Raw genomic sequence first — 21792 nt, forward strand, 5'->3', positions numbered from 1 at the left:
CTTGGCTTCCTGTTTCCAGGGGTTATAGACATTTGCCAACAACTCCAGCAGTTTGCTTTCTTGAGGATTAAGAAGCAACACCATACTTTCTATATTCTATACTCTGACAGATTTGAAAGTAGATGAAAATGCTCCCTCTCTTTTCTAAGAAAGGAACTAGTTGTGAATCAAGTCAATCCTGCCCTATTCATAATACAAAATAATGTCCTTAGTCCATAATCCACTAGGGGACTGCTCCTTCTTGGTGCCTATTAAACTGACTGTGTCTAAACAAAGGAAGGGTAAGATATTCTCCCCCTTCTCATTGCCACCATTACCCATTCTAAACAGCTATGAAGTAAATTGAAGTGAGTTGTTAACTCAAGGTATGACTAAAAATAACTCAACAGGCAACCATGGTAGCCCATTTCATTTCTGGACAACAGTGTACTGTGATGGGAAAGAAAGACTCCAGACTGTGAGTTAAGAAACCAGAGTTCAAGTTCTGGTTAGCTGTATGACCTTCCTTGAACATGTTAATTTCTATCTTTATAAAACGAAGGCTTTGGACTTGATGATCTAAGATGCTGGAAGCTTCATATTCTGACTGTGAGCAAGTCCTAATGGTGATGCTCAAAACATGGAGGGGTGTGAGACCCAAACCAAAAGAATGGCTGGGTTGTTGTTGTTTTGTCGATAAGTTGTATCCAAGTCTTCGTGAGCCCACTGGGGGTTTTCTTGGCAAAGATGCTGGAATGGTTTCCCTCTCCAGCTCATTTTAAAGATGAAGAAACTGCCAAAAGTCATTCAAACAGACCTTGGAGCTCTCTGCAAATAACAAAGGTTTTACCATTTCCAGTGATTTGTTTTCTCAACAAGTTGTCCCACAAACTTGTCTTCCTTCCCTTTGCAGTCCGATGGTACCATCCTGGCAATTGCTCTGCTGATTCTCTTCCTGCTCTTGGCCCTGGTTCTTCTCTGGTGGTTTTGGCCCCTTTGCTGCACAGTGGTGAGTGTACCCCGATCCTCTCCCATTACAGTTGCTGCTACTATAGGTACGACAGTAGACAAGCTGTTAGGAGAGTAATGCCCAGAGAGAACATTAAGGCAAAGTCACATTTTATGTTTGAAATCTGTTTAAAATGAACACTGAGAGCAACCTTGCTCAACAGGACAGAAAAAAGTGAGGAGTTAAAGACTATTCAATGCAACAAGTATGTTAAAGTCCCTACTGTGTTCAAGGCACAGAGCTAGGCAGTGGGAAGACACAGACTGATAGGACACAGACCTTGCTCTCCAATACTTTATAAGCTGAAAAGAGGAACGACACAGACATAAGTAATGATGAGGGTAGTTGGTTAACGCAGTGCGCAGAGCACTGGGTCTGCAGTTAGGAAGACCCAAGTTCTAATCTAACTTCATACATTTACCAGCTGTGTGATCCTGGGCAAGTCACTTAACTTATGTTTGACTCAGTTTCCTCATCTGTAAAATGGAGATAATAATACTTACCTGGGAGGTTGTTGTGAGAATCGAATGAAATAACTGAAAAGCACTTAGCATATAGTTCCTGACACATAGTAAGCATTAATCAAATGTTAGCTAGTATTAGCTGTCATAATTAATGATAAGACAACAGAGAATGAAATAGATGCAAAGGAGGGACTCAAAGATTCTAGGCAAGTCAGAGTCTGAATAATACATATCATTACTATTATTATATTTTTGAATATAATATAAACTTCAAAGTAGCATTTGAGGTCATTTAAAGAAAGAGAAGGACTTCAGCAGAAAGAGAGAGAGGAAAAGTCCATTCCAACATGGAGGGTGAGCCAAAGCTGAGAAATGGGAGAGGACAGGATCACAACTTGGGGGGAGGAGCTAAGAAATCCAGCTTGGAAGGAATACAGGAAGGGCAGTAGTGGAAGAGAAGGCTGATAAAGTGGTTTAGAGCCATATGATGAGAGGCCTTGAAGGCCAACAAAAGGATCCAACTAGCAATGAGGAAGCACTAAAATCATTTTAAGTAGAGGAATAATGTGATAAATGAATGGGAGAGAAAAGACTAGATGGAAGAAGTTAGGACCTTTATGTTTCCTGCATCAGTATAAATTACATTGGCAACTCCATGAAGCACAGGGAAATAATAAACAGGAACAATTTGATGACAGAATCATAAAATCTTAGCAGGAAATAGCTCCACATTTATTCATTTTCTATAGCACCTGTATCCCAAGCTTTTTTTTCCCACATACTTTGAGCAAGATGAAGCAGAGAGAGATGAAAACAGAAAACCAAAGCAGTGCCTTCAAGTAAAGTTTTAGAAATATGACAAATTAATGAAATACAAAGAAATTTTGGGAGGCTGAAGCACCTGGCAAGGATTACAATGGTGATGGCCAGGGGTGTGCTGGAGCTAGCAGATATTGGCTCGGGAGGGCCAATCATTAAATTTTCAGTGTGAACATGTCACACCTCTGAAACTGGCAAATGCTACAAGGGAGGGCTTGATTTACGGTTTTCTGATTGTCCAGGCTTAATAAAGTGAGGGGGAAATGCTAATAATGTAGATTAACCTTAAAAGTGTGTGGTGCCAACATTTCTTTTTCCCCCAGAGAAGTAATTGTGACAGATTTATCAGCATACTGCTGATTAAGGTTCGTATAACTGGAAAGCAGCAGTTTTAATGGTGAGATCACAGGACAAGGAGTTGGGAAGTTCTAGTTTTAATACTTGCTAGCCATATGACCTTGCACAAAACATCTAATCTTTCAGACCCTCATTTTATTAATCTATCAATTAGTGGAAAAGATGCTTATACTAAATATTTCACAGGGTTATCTGAGAAATTTTGTTGTTGTTCAGTCATTTTTCCATCACGTCTGACTCTTTGTGGCCCCATTTGGGGTTTTCTTGGCAAAGAAAGTTCATTTACAGATGAGGAAACTGAGGCAAACAAGGTTAAGTGATTTTTCTGGGATCACACAGTTCATGAGTATCTGAGGCCAGATTGGACTCAGAAAGATGAGTCTTCTGAATCAAAGCCCAGTGTGCCACTTACCTACAAGTAAAGCATTTATTAAACCTTAAAGTGCTATATAAAAGTGAGTTGTTATTAGCAAAGCCTCTTAATATTAAAGGAAAAGAATCTTTGCAGAAGAGGGACCAGAAAGGCAAATATGCCAAGTCATTTGCTCTTGCCCAAATGAGACATATTGGACCCAGAACCAAAATAGATTTTTATAATAGTGGTCTCCAAAATGTTAACACTTCAAGTTTGTTTGTACTATCCATAAAACTAAGAATAAGTTAGTATGTTTAGTGGAAAAATCCACTGAATTTGGAGTCAAAGGACCTGGGTTTGAATCTTAGCTCTTGTGTGTACACTCACTAGCAAGTTACTCCCCTTCCAGATTTCAATTTACTCATGTGGAAAATCAAGGATTTCATAGGCTCATAGGTTTAGAACTGTAAGGGACCTTGGTTTTTGATATTGTTCAGTATCTGACTCTTCATGACTTCATTTGGGATTTTCTTGGTAGAGATATTAGAGTTGTTTGCCATTTTCTTCTCCAGCTCATTTTACAATTGAGAAAACTGAGGCAAACAGGATTAAGTGACTTGTCCAGGGTTACACAGCTAGTAAGTATCTGAAGCCACATTTGAATTCAGTTCTTACTGATTTCTGGCCCACTACTCTATACACTGAGCCACCTGACTACCTAGCTGTCCAACAGAGGAGGTTATATTTGATCTTGGAGGTAATAGGGAGCCATCAGAAATCCTTGAGCAAGGGAGTGACACGATCAGCCTTGCACTTTAGAAAAATTACATTAGCAACAGAGTAAAGGATGAATTGGAGGGGGGAGAGACATGGCCAGACTGCTTAGAAAGCTCTTGTAATAGTCCAGGAGAGAGATAATGAGGCTCTCCACTAGAATACTGTGGCTGTATGAACAAAGAGAAGGAGGAAATGTTGTAAAGATAAAAATATTTGATGGTGGATATACGAGGTGAGTGAGAATAAGGCATTATCTATTTCAATTCCTTTATTTTGTGGATAAGGAGCCAAAGAGTTAAGGTACATTCATAGAATTGTTTTTGCTAAGTCATTTCAGAGATTCTGAGCAAACCAGCTCTAACTCTATCATTAAGAATTCATAGAGATACTTTAAATAATTTTGGCCATGTGACTTTAAATTACTTTAGCCATACAAAGTAATTAATTCTTCAATTATTTAACTCAACTGACTTTGCACAGAAATTATTACTTTTAAATAATCTTCAGATTACTTGGGCTTATTTGGAAGCCAAAAGTTACTTGAAAATTAAGCTCAGTCTCTTAAGAATTTACTTGTACCACAGCCTAGTTCAACACTCTTGGCACTAGGCTTTGAAACAATTTTACGTTGTAAAATTCTTTGGATTTTAAGTATTTCTCTGCTGAGTTACAGTTCAACTGTGTGTTAAAAATTAAGATTTATATTATTTTCATTGTTCAGGGAAAAGAACTTTATTTAATTTTTATCAGCTTACATTTATCCGTTCCTGGATATTTACCATACCAAAATTGTCTCATTTTCCCTTTGTTTCTGCATAAATCCTTATTATGTTAGGATTCTACAATCAAAATAGAAGCTGTCATTTTTAGTATGAAAGAGATTCCTGCATCCTAATTCCACTCCCACTAACAGTGGTATTGCAACCATCAATTAAAATAAAACATTTACCATAATTTTGTGGAGAAGCTGTCAAAATTATGCATGCCTTCCACTTTGTAACTCTGAATACCTAGACCTCACTACCATCTAAGCAAGTACCCAGAGTCAAGGACCTTGAACTATCAACCCAAAAGTTACTGTAAGTGAAGTAGGAACAGAAGATTGCTCCTTAATACTTTCAATCACATATTGGATCACAGAGCCAGGATCCCAAACATTTCCAACAAACTAGACAAGGACTAAAATCTTATAAGATGGAATTCAACCAGGATCAATATAAAGTGAAACTTGGGTGCAAAAAATCAATAGTACAACTACAGAATGAGCTTAAGCAACAGGTCCCAGAAAAAAGATCTGAGAGTTTTACTCAGCTTCAAGTTCATTAAGAATCAAAAGTGTGACAAGGTAATTGCTAAAAAGAAAATCTAACTCCAACTACAGCTATACTGGTACATGTGTCATATTTAGAGAGGGGCAGTTATGGTCCTGTTATATATGTCCTGTCCTGAGCAAAACAGATCTGGACTATTGTGTTCAGTTCAGAGTGCTGTAATAAGGAAGGCAATTAGGATGGTAAATACTGAAAACCACGCTGCACAAAGAATTGAGGATGATTAATCTGAGAAAAAACTTTGTTGAGACATGTTAGCTGTCTTTGAGTATTTAAAGAACTGGTGTGGGGAAATAGAAGTTTTGGCTAGTCTACATGGGTCAGAATTAGGGACAACATTGGCAATTGTCTCAAGAGTGTTTTTAATGCAATTATAATAAAAAGCTTTGTTCCTGTTGAAGAGTGGCATGGTAGGAGAGACTGAGATTCCCATCAATAGAAGTCTTCCACTAGAAGTTGAAGACTCCTTCTGGGTTTTAAAAGATCTGGTTTGTTTTTTATCTTTGTATCCCCAACGGTGCTTAGCATACACTAGACAATTAAATGCCCAATGAATGAACTGAATTAAAGGAAACTTAAATTAATATTTTTAAAAGAAAATTCCTATTTAGTTATGAGTTGGATTAGAAGAATACTGAGGTCCTTTCAGATTCTGTGAACCTGTGAAGATTCTGCTAATTGAGTAAGGAATATTTATTGAATAAGAAATTCAATAAGGAATATTTGGAATGTTCTCAGAGAGTTTTAACGTTCCATAAATCATTTTGTTTATAAATAGTGCTAATTTAAATTAATCTTTCTGGGACTAAATGAGGTCTCACTTGATAAAAATTATTCAAATTGCTAAGTATTCATTTTTTTAAAAAATAAAGAATGAATAATTGTATTGTATATTACTGTGCCAGTCTTTATCCTATGCTCCGAGGTCATGAGAAGGAAAAGCATTGATTTTGAAGAGTGTAATCTAACTGGAGGGAAAGCCATGAGTTGGAGAAATAAATTGGGGCCATTTATTGACTAAGAAATTAAGGATCAGTGGAAAGAAGGGGGGCATAGGGAATAGTCTTATACAAAGGACTCTGCATTTGGGAGGCAGAAAGCCTGACTTTAAGTCCCCAGATCAGTCATTTACCTCTTAGGGACTCAATGTACTCATTTGTCAAATAGGGAGCTTAAGGCTATATGCTCTCTAAGGTTCCTTCCATTCAGTGAAGTGTGTTTCTAAACAGATCTACTTTAACAGTCTAAATTTAGCAGATTATATACTAGTACCTTCACTTCCAGTTATTCATTATTATATTCCATCCCCTAAATCTGTCATGTCCCTCTGCATTCCAAGTCAAAACTTCATCGGATACTTTTAATGTCTTGGTAAGAGTCCTGCTCTTACAACCAGAAAATGCAGATTTGAGCCCCAGCTCTGATATTTAACTAGCTGTGTGATCATGGACACCCCTCTGAATCTTAACATTCTCATCTTTTAAATGGACAAATCATACTTACAAACAATGTAAGGTTGTTGTTGGGGGAAAGGGTTGGTTCTTAAGCCCCTACTATATTGCCAGGCACTTTATCAGATTCTGGGAATAATAAGGCAAAAGTTAAACACATCTTGTCTTCCAAGAGTTTACATCTTATCAGAGTCCATAAACGGATGTATACAAAATAAAAACAAAATGATTTTGAAGGGGAACAAATTAACAATGGGAATGGGGAAATCAAGAAAGGCTTCATGTAGAAGATGGAATCCCCACTTCTCAGGAGTTTTGTAACAAAATCAATTTGTAAATCTTAAACTGTTCCAGAAAGAGGGCTGCTTTTATTGTTTTATCAGTAGAGAAGCAAACAACCAAAAGATATCCGGAGATCTTTGGTCTGAGTTTTGTTTTTTTTCTAGAGACAGAATTTGGGCCATAGGAAAAGTCAGCCAAGAAAGCTGCTATGGTCATCCTTCCTCTTTGGGTGTTCTACATATCAGTCATTGAGTCAAGAACCAGAGAATTATTCTAGTTTGGGTAGATCATAAGTAATCCATCCATACTCTATAGCTTATAAGAAGATATTCAGGATTATTTTAATATTGCATCACACCCAAGAGATCCAATTTAAGTCTCTGGGAACTCCTTTTAAAAAGCTGTTTCACCTTTATTCATGAACTGTTTAAACGAAATTCCATTTGTCTGTTGTTGGCACTACAATCTTCCTAAGTAGCCAATTTCAAAACCTTGGAATTACTTTTGACACTTCCTTCTGTCTCTCTCCCCATATACTTTGAATAGCCAAGTCAAGTCAGTCTTATCTTTGCCTCTTACATTTGTCCCCTTCTATCTACTCCCACAATAACCATCCTAATTCAGAGCCAGAAAAAAAAATGGAAGACTTATGTACTAAATATATAATAAAATTAGGAAATAAACAAATAAAAAATCCAAAATAAACATAAAAGAGGAAAATTTTTAAATGAGAGAAACAAAAAAGATATAGAACTAATAAAACTAAAATCTAGTTCTTTGACAAGACCAACAAAATTAAGCAGGAGGCAAAACCACAAATAAAAATCACAACTGAAAAGAAAGAAAAATAATTATCAGAACACATAATGTACAACTACATGCCAGAAAAAATTTAGAATTTTAAAAAAAGTAATACCTATAAAAACATAAAATATCCAAGCTGGCAAAATTTAGAGATCGTAATTGAATTTCAGAAAAAAAGTTGACTCAGTTATAAAATAATTACTGTATTTAAAAAAATATATATAGATGTATTCATTAGTGAATTCCATTACACTCTTAAAGAGCAATTGATATCTATATTACATAAGCATTCTCAGAAATTAAAAGAAGAAAATTCCTACCAAGTTCCTTTTACAGACAAATATAGTCCTAAACTAAAGGAAAATAGAGAAAAAGAATTTTGGACCACTATTATTCATGAGTTTTGATTCAAATATTTTAAATAAAACCCTCACAAAAAAACTAAAGCAATATATCCAACCAAAAGTCATTATGATCAAGTTTGATTCATATAAGAAATATAAGAATGGTTCAAAATTAGGACAATCACTATAATCAACCATATTTTAAAAATTCAAAACCACATGATTGATAGATCCTGCCAAAGTAAAACAAACAAATAACTTTAGAAATCAAAAATGGAAGGACTTTTTTAATATAACATATAAAAAGAACTAAAATACTTAGAACCAAAATATAGCATTATATGCAATGGGGAAACATTAAAAATTTTCCCAACAAACACAGAAGTAAAGCAAAGATGTCTTCCTTTCCCTGTCTGTGTCTGACACAATTCTAGAAATGATAGTGATAACAATAAAACAAGAGAAATAAACTGAGGTTATAAACACTGGTAAAGAGAGAATGAAAATACCTCTATTTGGAAACTGCATACTAATTTACATAGAAAACTACGGAGTCATCAAATAAATTAAGACAATAAGTAGCTACAATAAAGTAGCAAGACATGAAATAAATCCAATGAAATTTAAAAAATCATTATTTCTACCTAGCAATAAAAATTCCCTGAGGAAGGAGTAATAGGAAAATCCCGTTCAAGATAAATACAAAAATATCAAAAATTTGTGAAAGTCAATTTAGCAAGAAATTCGGGGCTTATACATTTACAGTCAGAAAACACTCTTTAAGGAAATAGTGACCTAAATAATTTGACAGACATTCAGTGCTCATGTTCAGACCTCAACAGTATAGTAAAAGTGATGAGCTTAGCTAAGTCAATTAAATGTTTGATGTTATGCTAATCAAAGTACCTAGTGGGTACTTTATTAGATCTGGATAAAATAATAATAGACTTTACTTGGAGGAACAAAAGTTCTAAAAATCTGTTGTGAAATAATGAAGAGAACTTCTAGACCTCAAATTACACTATAAAACAGTGATCTTAAAAATATTTGTTACTAGTTTAAAAAATAAAAAAGTAGAACAGAATAGATAAGATCCATCAGAAACAATTGAATTCAGCAACCCAGGGTCTGAGAGCCTAAGAGTATAAATTACTTGACAAGAACTGCAGGGGAAACTGGAATGCAATTTGGCAAATCAAGTACAGTCAACACTTGAAGGTATAGTTATGTTTAAAGGACTATGAATGGGGAGAAGAATTAAATGTTCTATGCAGCACTATAACCAAATAGGTAGAAATTACAAGAGAGCCAATTTAAATTGATGATTTAATGGAATTTTCTAAGACAAGTAGAACTATTCAATAATGCAATGTTTTGTGTGGCAACTGGTATGTTATCATTTTTCAGATAATTTTACTCTGGTTAATTTTTTCTGGAGTCATTGTTGAAAGACACTTTTTTATTTTTTAACTTAATTTAATTTTTTAGTTAGCAAAGATCTATTTTCTCTCCCTCCTCATTGAAAAAGAAAAGGAAAACTCTTGTAACAAATATGAAATGGCATAGAAAAGCCTAGATGAGTCACATCTAAAAAATATGACTCATTCTGTGCCCCGAGTCCATTACCATTCAGTGAGAGGGTAAGCATCACTCTTCACCATCAGTTCTCCAGAACTGGAACTTTTGGGGGCATAGTTCCAAACTGCTTTTCAGAATGATTAGACCACTTCACAGCTCCAAAAGTACATTAATGAGTCTGTTTTCCTTCAGTCAGTGCAAGATTTGTCACTTTCCGTTTTTTTGTAATCTCTGCTAATATAGTTGCTGTGAGGTAGAACTTCAATTTTCATTTCTCTAATTACTAATTATTTGGAATGGTTTTTTTTTCCCTATGGAAATAAAAATAGACCCAAATAATTAGAGAAATATTGATGTCTCATTGGAGGTTTAGACAATATAATAAGTGACAATACTAAGTTAATTTAGTCATTCATTGCCTTGCTAATCAAGCCATGAAAGAATTATTTATATGGTTAGAAAAAGCAATAAAATTCATCTGGAAAAATAAAAGGTCAAGAATCTCAAGGAAAACAATGAAAAAGAGGTGAGAAAGAAGGAGAACTAACTAGACAATAGTAATCATCCAAATAATTTAGTACTGGTTAAGAAACAGAGGCCAGTGGAACAAAACAGGAACAAAACAAACATAGTGGCCTAATGTTTGATAAATCCAAAGATCCAAGTTTTGGGGACAAGAATTCACTATTCAACAAAAACTGCTAGGAAAGCTTGAAAACAACATGACAGAAATGAGACTAATATCTCACACCATACACCACAAAAAACTCCAAAGGAAACATGACTTACACTTAAAAGGTGACATTATACACCAATTAGAAAAGCAAAGAAATTTCCTTTCACAGTTATGAATAGAGAACACTTCATGACCAAACAAAGCTAGAGAAGATCATAGAAGATAAAATGGACAATTTTGATTACATAAAATTTAAGTTTTTACACAAATACACACATACTCAAAACAAACAAAAAAATGCAGCCAACATTAGCAGTGAAGCAGGAAACTGGGGAAAATCATTACAATAAGTTTCTCTGATAAAAGTTCTCATTTTCAAGATATATAAAGAAATTATTCAAATTCTCAAATTTACAATAGTCAGAGGAAATGAATTGGAAGTTTTCTAAGACCACATTTAATACCATAAAATATGCATTAGGTTTATGGTATTGTAATTTTTTTTTCAGAAAAAACTAAGGAAATAAAAGAATGAAAAACAATGTCATCAAATTTTCTTCCAAACCAGCCTTCTATTATACTATAAATGGGTTTTGATGACATGGTGAAATAAAAGCAAAAGTGTTCCCTAAAAGGCCAAATTACATTTGCAAAAACAAAGCTATCCCTAGTGACCCCGCTATCCACATTTAAATTCCTGCAAAATAAAGGAAAACAAAAATACAGCATAACAACATTCATGGAATCCAGATGTCTTTCAACATATGGTGAATTCATGCTCAAATATATGATTTTACATTTCACATAAATGTGTCCAATAAAAAAAATGTCTGTAATGTTTCATTTTAATTCCTTGAAACATCCTGCAAGATTTTTATAACTAATTTTTCCACTCAAAAAATTTCATTATATTTTCACATTGGTTTGCAAATGTTTTTTATTGCATTTGCTTGAGCCAATTCAATCAGTAGTTTTCAAAGGAAATTCTTCACTTCAGGAGTAGTCTTTACTAAATAAAAAAACAACCACGGTGTTTTGGAATTAAATAAATGGAATGTTCAGCTCTATTCCAACAACAGGAATAATAGACTATACTGCTCTCTTTCAAGAAGTACATTCACCAGTTAAGGCTACCAGCGGGTCATTTAAGTACAGGTAATTTACTACTTAGGACAGTAGTATTCAGGAAACAATGGATAATACACTTTCTAATCACTTGAGGAGGTAGTAGTGAGAGAAAGAAGGCACAGTATAAGTAACTGAACTTCCCAAGGAGATTTCCAGGTCCTTAGGTAAAAGGTAAAGCATCAATTTTCAGAGATAGCATATACTAAAATTTCATAATCCCTCTCTCAGACTTCAATTTCCTTCAACACTTTCCTTCGCAGTGGTCACATACTACGTTACGTCATTTGTGTACACAACATTCCTCCCTTTTAGATTATAGGTTCCTGATGATACCAGTAATGACAATATTAACACATTTTTTTGTTTTTTATGGTTCAAAACATCTCTGTGAAATAGGTAGACAAATCATTAAGTACATTTTATGGTTACGGAAAGTGAGATTCAGAGGAGGTAAGCGACTTGCCTGAGTCACAGAGCTCAAGTGTGACCCTAGACATCATCCTATCTTATATACAGAACCCTGGACAACTTTATTATCACTAGCCTCTTAATCTCTTTAGTCTCTTAGACTAAAATTGGTTATTATTTTATTGCTTCTAGCAGATGTATGATATATGTTGCAATTATAGGATTTTTAAAACAATATCAAAGACCAGGAGGTTAATATTAGAAATAATTAGGATTCAGGAAACATTGCTCCTTGCAATTTCAAGTGTAACACAGAAAGGTGGTGACTCATTGGCAGTTACATAGAGTCTCAAAAACAATGTTACTACATTGGGAAATTATTTTGAGACTCCAGTAATTACACACATACACACACACATACACACTAATTTTAGATGTACTGAAGCAAATGAGCTTAATTAGATAAAATCTTTGCATATATTAGTTTCCATTCTCTGAGATTTTTCTAGTTCTTCTTGGCACATTGCATCCAATAAAGAAATATATTTGTATCCAAAAATAATCCAGTAAAGAATTGCTTATTACACCTTAATTAAAATCTAGATCTCTATAGATTCTAAATATAAAACTGCATCTTATTTTATCTTGACAAACCCAGTACCTAGGACAGAGCCATACATATAGCAAATGCTTAAATATTCATTGAAAAAAAAAATGGTGTAGTCCGCTTCTCTTTTTTTCCAGGAAAAAGTTTTTTAGTTAACATGAATAAAAACATTCCCTTCAACCCTACACCATATACATTAGAAAGACCTTTTTCCAGGAAGGGAAGAAAGAGAAGAGGGAGAGAGGGAGGAGGGGAAGGAGGAAAAGAGGAAGAATGTGGGTGTTATAGCCCAAAGTGTGAAACTCGAATGCAGCCTGTAAAACTCCCAAGTGCACCTTGAACCAGATTAAAAAGTAATTGGGAAAGGTTTAACCAAATAAATAAAATACAAGATAGATAATATTAATTTGTGGTTTTCCAAGTTACTATGCTACCTGTAGAGATCCATTTCCATTTGAGTTTGAAATTACTAGTGTCTTCTTTGAGAAGTTCCAAGGCAGTGAGAGGTTACTGGTTTCAAGTTAAAGAACCTTGAAGATCATCTAATCTAACCCCTTCATTTTACAAAGAAAGAACCTGAGGCCCAGGAAGAAATTTGCTTTCCCAGGGTCACTCTGGTCTAAGTAGCAGGGCCTAAATCTCAAATGGGAACCTCTGAGTCCCAAAAGATAACGCCAAATACAATGCTTTTCCCACAATGGTCCCGGTAATTCTCAAAGTGTGATTTACAGAGATTCTTTCGGCAGATCTCTTACACTTAATAGGACCACGTACTCTATATTTTTTCTCCTTATGTCTTGAATTTAAAAGCTGTTTATATCATTGAATTAAAACCAGACGCTACCTCATTAGAGTCTTGTTAAAAAGCGATGCCAATTCCCTCATTCATTATGGAAATGGTTTCTTTCAGTGTCAGAAGGGACCAGGTGGGGTAGGTGATCTAAGAGACCTTCCTTGCCAACATGGACTGTGGGCTAGAGGAATCCAAAAAGCTGCTGTCCTACGTTCTGGGACTCTCTTGGTCCATGTTTCTGGAACCCAGAAATCAGCAAACAGTCTTGGAAATCTCTCCCCTTCACAATTCTGCTGGGAGTGCAGGGGGTCAATCGGAGTATTTTTCCTGTAACAGAGTTGTTATTCCTCTTATTTTTGTATTTGCTGTTTAGTATTGGGAGTAGATTTATTCTGAACCAGGCACATTCCCTCCCAGTGAACTCTCGTGACCAACAACTCCCTTTTGTAAGAAGTTTGACCAGGATAACAGATGCAGCCTGTAGACTGGGGAGCAGAGTTTTATTCTGAATAAAAATGTTGCTAGCCTAGATGGAGACTGTAGGATTTAGAGCCAGAAGGAGCAACCAGAGAGTTTGCAAAATGAGGAGACTGAGGATACCTAAAGGCACTTCTTACTCAAAATCCTTTTAATTTTTAAGGCCTGGAGAGAAGAAATGACCTGCTCAAAGTCACACAGATAGTAGTAGTAAGTAATAGAACCAGGATTTATGTTTAGGCATGTTATCTACCTTTAGAAGGCAGCATGATCCATGAAGAAAATGCTGGATTTGGCATAAGAGGGCCTGGGTTCAAATCCCATGGCTCTATCTTGCTAACTTTAAGCAAATCATTTCACTTCTGGGTCGAATGACAAAATGGAGGGATTGGGTTAAAAATTGGGAGACGTTTGTCCTCACCGAGGGCAGAACTCTGCATTGGGTGGAGGGGACAAGAGATTAAAATGTAATTGGGAATGTTTGACAAAATAAATAAAAATACAATACTACATAACTAATGTTAATTTTTAGTTTTCTAAGTCAAAATGATGCTAAAAGGGATCCATTTCTTTTCGAGTTTGACATCACTGAACTGAATTACTTCTAAAATTCCTTCTAGCTTTAAATCCATGACTCTTACTGCAAATCCAGGGTTCTTACCATCAGTTTTGAAGTCATCAAACTCATCTTCTGAGTCTCATAAGTATCATCATGTATCCAATTAAACTACCTCCCCATCCATCATATTTCTTGTGACAGTAACATAGTAACATAAAACTCAGGTTTTTCACAAAGCATGACATAATGAGTACAGTGTTAGACTTGGAGTCAAGACCTGGGTTTAAATCATGTCTTAGGCACTGTTTAGGTCATCCTTGGTCAGTCACTTAATTTCTTTGAGCTTCAGTTTTCTTATCGGTAACAGGTTTATTGTATCAAACGAGATAATTAACGTATGCAAATGCAAAACATTTTCCAAATCTTAACATGGTAAGTCCGTTTTCAGTCATATCTGGCTCTTCATGACCCCATTGTTGAGGTTTTCTTGGCAAAGGTACTGGAGTGGTTGGCCATTTCTTTCTCCAGTTCGTTATGCAGAAGAGGAAACTGAGGCAAACAGGATTAAGTGACTTGTCCAAGGTCACACAGCTAGTTAGTGTCTGAGGCTGGATTTGAACCCACAAAGATGAACCTTCCTAACTCCAGGCCCAGCTGTATACTCTGTGTACTACTCCATTATAAAAATACCAGAAATCATTATTGTTATCTTCATTAATAACATATCCTATAAAATTATACCGTCACACCCATGGGGCATTTCCTTGATTCAGGTCTCTTCAGAATAAAGTGGTAAGAAACTTTTTCACCTGTTTTTCCGTTTTTGTTACAGATTATCAAAGAGCCTCCTCCACCTCCCGCAGAAGACAATGACGTAAGTATTGTGAGAGTGCTCACACCTCTCTTGAGGAGTGTTTCACTAGTTCTACAAAGCCAAGTGGAATGGGCCAGAGATCTAAGGAATTATCCAGAGCTATTCGAGGAAATTCAACACCTTGGTAAAGGCTGTAGAAGCCAGAATTATAAGGAAATCAAAGTTCTTTGTACCCTTTTAACCACATATTAAGACAAGAGTTGAATTGGATATTCACCTGGATTGGCTAAAGTCATTTTTCAGAATTAGGGTTTTTTTTTTAATATTTTGGAGGTTTTCCTTCAAAAGCTACAAAATTGGTGATGACTAATTTCAACAATCTGTGGTTTCATCTACATGGATGTGCCCTCCCCCAAAACTGATAGCAACCCCTTTAGATAGTTTTAATAAGTTGTCATGGTTTGAGAAAAATTCCCTGACAGCAAACCTTTAGGCACTGAAGCACCGACATTTGGATGAAAGGCACAAAGTCTATCACAAGGCTTTTACTCAGAATTTTTCCATCTGCATAGAATTTTCCAGAGCTTGTATGACACTGGCATGGCCTCTGAGGTCTCTTTCAATTCTAGATCTATGATTCAATGAGAACCTTCAAGAACCCAGGGCTGCTCTCATTCCATGCCACTCTATACAACTCTCATCGAAGGTCTGCCAAAGGTTCCCCACAGAGTATGCCCATTCTTGTTCTCCTTGGATACCATGAGATGATCAGTAGAGAATTCTGGCTGCCCAACTGTCATCCCTCTTGCTCCATAACCAGCCCATCTTCTCTTCCTGTCATATAAACCTTTGATAATAATCCTTTACCTCAAGTTCTTCTTAGAGTTTCTTGCTCGTTTTTGTTTTTTGTTTTTGCTTTCTGCTTATACCTCCCATGTACCTTTCTGTTGCCTCTGTCAGACACTCATGCTTTATTCTTCAGAAGCAATGATGTTCCACATTCCTGAACAGATAACAATACTTGTAAAATGTTAGCATTGAAAAGAGAGGTCTTTGTTTTCATGGGAAGCTTTGGGTCAGAGAAAGAGCTTTATGATGTCCTTACAGGTGAATTTCTCCTTTGCAACTGGGCCTAGTTTATGTTCCATCTGTACTGTCTTTCCCAGACAGATAGATAGATAGATAGATAGATAGATAGATAGATAGATAGATAGATAGATAGATGTAGATAGATGTATTGGCTTATCCAATTCAATTGCATGTTGAAATCTAAGCAATAGAAATGCACTTGATCAATCAATCAACAAACATTTAGTAAACACCTACTATGTGCCAGGCACTGTTATCTTTCTAGTACAGATGAACAGGCCAATCACCTTGGAATGATTACAGAGTTCTTCTAAAAGGCTTTGCCGAGTCTTGAGAACTGATAACAATTGACACAATATCATCTACAAACAAGCGTCAGTGAATAACCATTTATTAAGCATTTACTCTGTACTAAGTACCAGGGATATAAAGAAAGGCAAAAGATAGTCCCTGGCCTCAAAGAGTTTAAAGTCTCATGGGGGAGCGACAAGCAAGCAAATATGTACTAACAAGCCTTGTGCAGGATAAATAAATAGTAAATTGTCAACAGAGAAAAGGCTCTAGAACCAGGAGAGATTGGAAAATGCTTCCTGCAGAAGGTAGGATGTTATCTGGGACTTAAGGATGGAGCGGCATTTCACATGTGGGGGACATGGGGTAGCTGGTATATACACCCTAAACTAAGAGATGTAGTGTCTTCTTCAAGGAACAGCAAGAGGCTAGTGTCACTGGATCCCTGAATACACTAGGGGCCAGGGCAGGTGTCTAAGGTTAAAGAAGACTGGAAAAGTGGGAGGGATTGAGGTTGTAAAGGATTTTTAATACTAAGTTGTTGTTCATTCACTTCAATCATGTCTGATTCTTTGTGGCCCCATTTGGGATTTTCTTGGCAAAGACACTGGAGTGGTTTGCCATTTCCTTCTCCAGCTCATTTGACAAATGAGGGACTGAGGCAAACAGAATTAATTTACTTGCCCAGGGTCACAAAGCTAGTAAGTGTTGAAGGCTGGATTTGAAGTAAGGAAGACGAACCTTCCCCACTCCAGGTCTGGCACTCTATCCATTGCACCACCTGCCACCCTTGAACACTAAACAGAAGATTTTATATTTAAGCATGAAGGTGACAAGGAATGAACAGAATTTCTTGAGTTGGGATGGGGGGAATGTTATGATCAGATCTGAACTTTAGAAAAGTCACTTTGGAGGCTGAATGAAGAATAGACTGGAGTAGGGAGAGGTTTATGTAACATAGACCAGCAAGTAGGCTATTACAATAGTCTAGGAGTGAAGAGATGAGGACTTACATTGGGATGGTGGCAATATCAGACAAGAGAATAGGGTAGACTTGAGGGATATTGTAAAGGTAAAATCAATAGGCCTTGTCAACAGATTGGATATGGGGGTTGGGTACGGCAAGAAAGGAGTTGAGGATTCAAGCCTGAGATATGAGGAGAATGATAGTATCCTCAGTATCAGTTGGAACGTTTGGAAGGGGCTGAAAGTCAGGGGAGAAAGATAATGAGTTACGTTTTGAATGTTTGGAGTTTAAAATGTCTCTAGGTAGAGCAATGGATACAGCGCCAGGCCTGGAGTTAGGAAGACTCATCCTTCCCAAGTTCAAATCTGACCTCAGACACTTACTAGCTGTGTGACTAGGGGCAAGTCACTTAACTCTGTTTGCCTCAGTTTCTTCATCTGTAAAATGAGCTGGAGAAGGAAATGGAAAACCATTCCAGTATCTTGCCAAGAAAATCCCAAATGAGTTCATGAAGAGTTGGATATGACTGAAAATGACTGAAGGACAACAAGACATCAAGTTTGAGATTCCTAATAGGCAGGAGGAGATGAGAAACTCGAGGCTGGCAGAAAGATTAGGTCAGGATAAGCAGATCTGAGAAATGGCAGCAAAGAGATGATAATTGAGTCCATGGGAACTGATGAGGTTACCCAGTGAAAGAGTACAAAGAAAGAAAAGAAGAGGACTTGGTGGAAAATCCCCTGTTAGTGAGCATGACATGGGGGAAGATCCAGCAAGGGGAACTGAGAACAGTCAGAAGAGGCAGAAAGAGAACCAGGAAAGAGTAGTGTCCCCAAAATCCTAGAGAGAAGAGGGTATCAAGGATAAGATTTTCTGAAGAATCCCCAGCCAATCTTCTCCACCATAGCATTGAATACTTCTGGCAAGCATACATCTTCCAGTTTTGTGAATCATTTAATGTTCATTTAGAGAATCACAGAGCAGGATTATTTGTATTGTTACATATCCAAGGATCTTGAGTGATCTTCGTTCATAAATGGGAGGCACTTTTACTGTAAAAGATCCTGTAAGTTAGCATTGTTCTATCAAATCTAATAGTCTTTACAAACAACAAACAATTTGCACAATGGTATCACATATTCTTTACATCTTTAAGTTAATTGTAAGATGATAAACTCAGGCCCTCCAAATTCAAAGCTCACCTCAGACACTTGATACTCACTAGCTGTGTGACCTTGGGTAAGTCACTTAACCCCAATTGCCTCATCCTGGGTCATCTCCAGTTATCCCGATGAATATCTGGTCACTGGATTCAGATGGCTCTGCAGGAGAAGTGAGGCTGGTGACCTGCACAGCCCTCCCTTACTCAAAACAAAGTCAAGTGCAAGTCATGTCATTATTTCTTTGGTGGCATGATCTTCTTTGGCAATGAAGGATGAACACACAAGATGATAAAGATGTGTTACCTACTAACATCTTCATCAGGAATGACCTCATTTTATGTATATGTATATACATGTAAAGATGGAGGAGTAAGACTACAGGTTGATAGTCCTTAATATTTTCTTGGTCAGTTCTTTTGGCATGAATCAGGTCTGAGATTTTTTTCATGCCTTTAAGCATTGCTTCTCCTTCATGTAATCTTTAATTTGATCCCTCCACCCCCACACAATTGTATTATATCCAGCATGGATCTCCTTTATATCAGTTTGGTTCAAGCCAACTACTTTTCAGGTCTTTGTTTTTTGTGCCATGTCTATGTCCTCTGAAAACACCTGAAGGACTGCAATGCTAGCACTAAGGTTTGGGGGTTCTACTGTCCTTAATGGAAAAAACAAAAGATATCATTTCCATTCTTCTTTTGTTGTAGATTTTCCATTTTCATCCTCAAGTGCTCTTGAGATAACTTTGCTTATTTCACGTTAGCTCACAAAGCTTTCTTTAAACTGGCTTTACCATCCACTACTTCTCTCTGCTTTATGTAATGTCACTGCTCGTGATCATCCATCTTCCCTCTTTGTAAACTTTTACAGACAAGTTTATATTCTAACCTGATGTTGCCTTTGGCAGTCATCCCTATCCAGTTGGCAAATAAGTCCCATTTTTGCTGACCAAGCTACTTTCTGGGCACTTTTGGTCTTCTCGTGGCAATTAATTTACATTGATTTAACTTCTGGATTCAATTATTATGGTCAGTGTCAGTGTCATTTCTGTTCAGTTCATGTTTTTTATTTTCAATAACTTGTTTAAATAATTTGAGGCTAATTTTTTTAATTGCATGCTTCATATTTTTCTCATTACTTTTCTTCTTGTTTATTATATATTCTGATCTTAGATCTGATGAGTTGATAGTCTGAATTCATGGATAGATGGGGTAACTACCAAAATAATCATATATTTTCCTGTTTGTCAAAAGGTAGTCAATTCATTCTTTATCATGCTATTTCATGTTCACTGTGTCCAGTACAACTTTTTTTAAAAAGCACTCATGGTATAAAGGTATAAGACTCTGTACAACCTACAAGTCTTTGGCATATATCTCTCCCCATCCTCACTGTTTTTCCACCTCTGAAGTTACCAGGTTCCAGAATTGACCTGATTTGGAGGGTCTTACCAAGTTCTTAATAGAATTTCTCTATAATTATACCCTCAACAACGGATTGGGGTAGATAAACAGCAACTATTTTCATGATGGCCTTTTTGAAAATATTTATCACTACTATTAGCCTTTGAATATATGATAAACCCACTTTTTCTCTTCTCCAAGGAATAAATGAGTCATCCTTCCATTTAGCTTTAAATTTCCTCTTTATTCTGATTTTGTTCATATCAAGAATGTCAAGAGTGATGGGATTCAGCCATTCCAGCAATAATCCACTCACTTAGTCATTGGATAATTTCAATTCCAACAGTCACATTGAAGTTGTTGACTGCCTTAAAATGATGGGATTCTTAGCTCTCCCTACCCAATCCCACTGTTTTTCTGTTTTGTTTTGCTTTTTTTTTTAACCATTCTGTGACTCTCAATGCAGAAACAAAATGGAACCCCACAGGACTGAGGATCACTTTGTTCTTGCTTTCATAGGTTGTCATAGCAAAAAAAGAATCATCTCTGTGGTCGACCCACTGTGGTCAACCTCCATAATTAGCTAGTTTGGTCCTTGGAAAACAGATACTCTGTTATCAAGGTCAAATGAAACCTGTTCATTATGATGGAACCTGCCAGAGATTGTACTCGACTGACATAGCCTTTGAGAACCCAGGGTCCCCTCTATACCATAATGAGAGATTTAAATACTTGGTGCAGTGCAAACTTCAAAGAACTGTATAAATGTTAGCAATCATTGTTCTTATCACTTGAAACTTATCCGAGATTCCACTACTATATACTTTATCAAAAGGTGACAAGTCAACATGGCAAGGAAATTGCAAGAGTACACAAGCAAAAAAAAAGTTAATAATACAATAATAATACAAATTTGTTGTCAAACATCACCAAGATTTGGTGGTTAAATACCCATGACTGGAATAGGGGTCTGAAGGAAAAATCTTATTCAAAAGAAACAGGTTAAATAAAGTGGAAGTAGGGAGGAAGGATAGGAGTGGGGAGGGACAAAATAGCATGGATATTAACAAGGAATATGGTGGAGATAATTTGCTTAAAGATTAACAAAGATATAGATAGTACTGTTATTTATATCAGAGTACAAAACCATAAGGACAAAAAAGAATAAATAGATGAGGAGTTTCAAAAATGGAGCACAAGGACTGAGTATTATATGATAGTGATGGGAGACTTCAGTTATCCAGAAAGCTGCTAATTCTCTGCCCAAAGCAGAACAAGTGATTATTTCTTGACTTGCTTTAATGATATAGTACATCTGTACTTTAAAAGGCAGAAAATCCAATAAAAGGATATTTTTATTCTACATCTGATTTGTACCAACAAAAAAGAACTAGTTTCTATAGTTAAAATGATGAGAACCTTAGGAGGAAGAAGCAAGCAGAACATCTTAGAATTTGCTATAAAGTGACAAAAATTTGAAATGATTTTGCTTTAGAATAGATTTCAGAGGGTTCAAAGGATAGGCAGGATCCCAAAGATTAAAGTTCTATAAAAGCCACCCAAGAAAAGATGGATGAGAAGCCTTCAAACAAGTAATGCTTAAGATACAAATAAAAATAGTTCCAATGAGGAGAAAGGGGGGTTGTCCAAAGAAAACAAAGTGGATTCACAAGGAATTCAAAAACCAATTCAGATTTTTTTTAAAAAACATACAAGATATTAAATCAGGATCAAGCAACAAATGGTGGCAGGGTCCTGAAAAAATGACATAAGCAGCATTAAAGGTCAGAATGAGTTGAGGTTGGTATAGAAAACTAAAAATGACAGAAAGGTTTTTTCGGCTACATTGAGAAAACGAGGAGGACTT

The 21792-nt window shown here is 36.1% G+C and overlaps 1 protein-coding gene across 4 annotated transcripts in view; it reads left to right on the forward strand.

Annotated features, from left to right (window-relative positions):
* The window catches only part of ANTXR1 (ANTXR cell adhesion molecule 1), a 308995-nt gene that overhangs the window by 177405 nt on the left and 109798 nt on the right, over positions 1-21792 (forward strand). For all 4 annotated transcript variants that reach the window (XR_011972695.1, XR_011972694.1, XM_072635321.1 and 1 more), the window contains exons 13-14: positions 893-988; positions 15031-15072. Coding sequence is in view for 2 of the 4 variants with exons in the window: in XM_072635321.1 (XP_072491422.1) it covers positions 893-988; positions 15031-15072 (138 nt within the window). In the remaining 2 variants the exon portion in view is untranslated. The remainder of the gene's footprint in view (positions 1-892; positions 989-15030; positions 15073-21792) is intronic.

The sequence above is a fragment of the Notamacropus eugenii genome, chromosome 1 (assembly GCF_028372415.1).
Source record: "Notamacropus eugenii isolate mMacEug1 chromosome 1, mMacEug1.pri_v2, whole genome shotgun sequence".
Lineage (NCBI taxonomy): Eukaryota > Metazoa > Chordata > Mammalia > Diprotodontia > Macropodidae > Notamacropus > Notamacropus eugenii.